Below are 3,413 nucleotides of genomic sequence, written 5' to 3'. Positions count from 1 at the left end.
TATATATATATATATATATAAACACACACACAACATTATCTTATTATTAATGATTCCAAAACCAGAAATGAAATACTTTCAATTAAATATTTAAATAATCATAGTTAAAAATTTCTATAAATTTTTAACTATGAAACTTGATCTATTTTAATATCTAGGCATTGTTTAACAAATGTTCCATTGTGTTTGTAAACTGTATTCATCTATTGCTTAAAACTATTTTTTTCAGTTCATCCAAATGTAAAATTTTTCATTAATCCTTTGACTGCTCATTCACTGTGTTCATGTCTATCTGCTCTGTCCACCAAGGGGATCAAACCCCTGATTCTAGTGTTGTAAATCCACAGACTTACTGCTATCCCACCAAGGGACCCTGATTCACTTTATAGGGTACAATCTGCCTCCGGCAGTTAATTGCATGTGTGCTGTATACAGTGTATGGCTTGCAATGAAAAAAAAACTTAAAATTACTTTGACCAACGGTGCAGTATAGTAGACAAAAAACAAAATTCACCAATGACACCACATCAGCTTGTGAGTAATGGTAAGCCTACTTAGAATTACTGTCATCCTTTTTGTTTAATCTGGAGCTGCAGACTAAATCCTAACTTGTAATTGCTAAATTTCAGTCAAATATGTAGCTCTGAATTTATTTATTATAAACATACAATTAAAATGTCAACCACTTGTAAAAAGAGTAATTCATACAATGATGAAAAAAGAACTTTCTAAAACTAGCTGAATGAGTCATGTGGCATACACAAGCATGGGACGGATATAGCACTAATTACAAGAAGGAAAAACAAAAATAACTCAGTTAACCATGTACACAACATTTAAAAATCTGGGTGAATAATTCTGGAATTGACTAAAGAATGTATTTTAACATTAGAAATCAAAATACTAAAAGTCATCTTTATTAATAATGTACACGCTTTCAAATGGATCATTCACTTATGATTTAAATTTATCTTGTATTTGGTTTTGTTTCACATTTAGGTGTGTAAACTTAATCAAAGCTTAAGAAATGGACATTCAGTTTTGCTGATTCTTTTATAGAAACAGTTGTCTAGAAGATATTCATAAGAAAACCTAAACATATTGTTTAATGCTATTTAACAAGTATTTTCAGAATAGCAGATATATTTATAACCTTTTTTTTTACAACTAGATTGGAGATTTTGCCTGATAATTGACAGAGTTTTATTACCCAAAAGAAACTAATAGAAAGGAAAGAGTTGAATGTCTTGCACTAAAATAATGGTATTGGGAAAATTCAACTAAATATGTTACTTGATAATGCAAGAAACATTAAAAATTAATGCCTTATTATTAGGTGATAAGCTTAAACTCACTGTATGATAAATGACACAAGAAAGAATTTACCGGAATAAAAGTTTTGTCTACCCTGTAGATGCGAACATCACAATGAAATGTAAAGAACAAATTTGTAGAGGGTTTGTCAGTGGAGGTGTTTTGAATTTCTAATCGCAAACGAAAGACAGGTCCTAATCCTTGGATCTGAAAAAAAAGAAGATATATAATACTAAATCTAAAAATCCTTCCAAACACAAGTAGGAAACAAAAATGTTAATTAGGCTTGTTCATACTTTAATTACAAACAGTTCCAAATAGCTAATTTTGTTGAACAAACTAATTACAAATAGAGTAGATGAATTCTGTAAAAGTTACAAAACTGTACTTATGTGCAAACATAAAATAAACATCCAATTTTCCTTATTTTAGCTGTTTTTTCTACTCATTGTATTTAATCAGCATAAGCTGATGTGTATAATTCAGTTGTTGAAGTATGGAAGATGCATACAATGACAATATACCATATTTTTCGGAATGTAAGACGCACCCTTATTTTGAAGACAAAGTTTTGGGGGAAAAAAAGCTACAGTCGCATTTGAAAGATTTTTATTGAGCAAAAATTCAATTTGACACTTTAAAAATTAGTATATATTGTTCTAAACACAAAAGAGCTCAAAACATCAAAATAAGAAAATACCGTAAATCAAAAAAAGTTTACTGTTATACGAGGCCTGTGAGAAAAGTATCCGACCTTTGGCCGGGGAATAAAAACTGGCATACCTGGAGCGTTGGAAACCTAATCACCCTCAAAGTAGTCTCCTTGGGACTCCACATACTTATCCCAGCGGTGCCGCCATTGTTGGAAGCATTCTGAGAAAGCCTCTTTCGAAATGGAGTTTAGCTCGGCTGTCGTTACAGCCATAATGTCCTCTCTTGTCTGAAATCGCGTTCCTTTCAATGGCCTCTTGAGTTTGGGGAACAGCCAGAAGTCGCAAGGAGCCTGTTGAACCACATGAGTCTGGTTTTTTGCCAACAAAGTCTGAATCAAGTGCGAGGAATGTGCTGGAGCATTGTCGTGATGGAGGCGCCAATTTCCTGTTGACCACAACTCCGGTCTCTTGCGCCGCACAGCATCACGTAGGCGACGGAGGACATCCCTGTAGTACTCTTTGGTGATTGTTTGACCCTGTGGTGCGTACTCATGGTGCACCACACCGCGGGAGTCAAAGAAAACAGTCAGCATCACTTTGACGTTGCTGCGCACTTGGCGGGCCTTCTTTGGTCTTGGTGACGTGGAATGCTTCCGCTGTGACAACTAGGATTTGGTTTCCGGGTCGTACCTGTACACCCAAGACTCGTCACCAGTGATTATGGTGTTCATGAAGTCGGGGTCACTGTTTGTGGAGTCCAGCATGTCCTGTGAGACTTCAACACGAAGTTCCTTTTGCTCCGCCGTAAGCAGCTTCGGCACGAATTTCGCCGCCACTCTCTTCATAGTCAAATCTTCGGTCATAATGGAATGTGCCGAAAAAGTGCTGATGCCCACCTCTTCCGCAATTTCTCGGATAGTCACACGACGGTCCCGCATCACCATAGCGTTCACTTTGGCAATGACCTGGTCATTTCGGCATGTTGATGGCCGACCGGAGCGTGGCTCGCTCTCCACCGTTGTGCGGCTGTCTTTAAACCCGTTGTACCACTCCTTAATCTGTGTGATGCCCATAGCATTGTCACCGAAAGCCATCTGAATCTTCCGAATGGTTTCCACCTGGCTGTCGCCCAGTTTCTGGCAAAATTTGATGCAGTAGCACTGCTCCAGTCGTTCCGTCATTTTCTTTGCAATGAAAAACCGACGAGAGCACTACACACTACCTCACTCAATGGCTGCTTGCCAACAACTGACGCAATCAACAAGCGGGAAAAAATTCACGCATGTGCACGAAGGTTCAAGGTCGGCTCATGCAAGCTCGCTTGATTCAAATCCATCAGGTTATCGCAAAAAAAATAAGGTTGGATACTTTTCTCACAGGCCTCGTATAGTTTGGTTCAAAACCTACAAAATCTTCATTGCTTTCACTTTAATTTATTTTTTTAAA

The 3,413-nt window shown here is 37.2% G+C and overlaps 1 protein-coding gene across 1 annotated transcript in view; it reads right to left on the bottom strand.

Annotated features, from left to right (window-relative positions):
- Nucleotides 1–3,413, bottom strand: part of LOC106464825 (Bardet-Biedl syndrome 1 protein homolog) — a gene marked incomplete at its 5' end in the record, with an annotated part of 49,089 nt that overhangs the window by 1,637 nt on the left and 44,039 nt on the right. The window contains one exon of the mRNA XM_013924980.2: nucleotides 1,387–1,521. Coding sequence (XP_013780434.1) covers nucleotides 1,387–1,521 — 135 coding nt within the window. The remainder of the gene's footprint in view (nucleotides 1–1,386; nucleotides 1,522–3,413) is intronic.

Source organism: Limulus polyphemus, unplaced genomic scaffold (genome assembly GCF_000517525.1).
Source record: "Limulus polyphemus unplaced genomic scaffold, Limulus_polyphemus-2.1.2 Scaffold1752, whole genome shotgun sequence".
NCBI lineage: Eukaryota > Metazoa > Arthropoda > Merostomata > Xiphosura > Limulidae > Limulus > Limulus polyphemus.
This window is presented reverse-complemented; position numbering and strand designations above follow the sequence as displayed.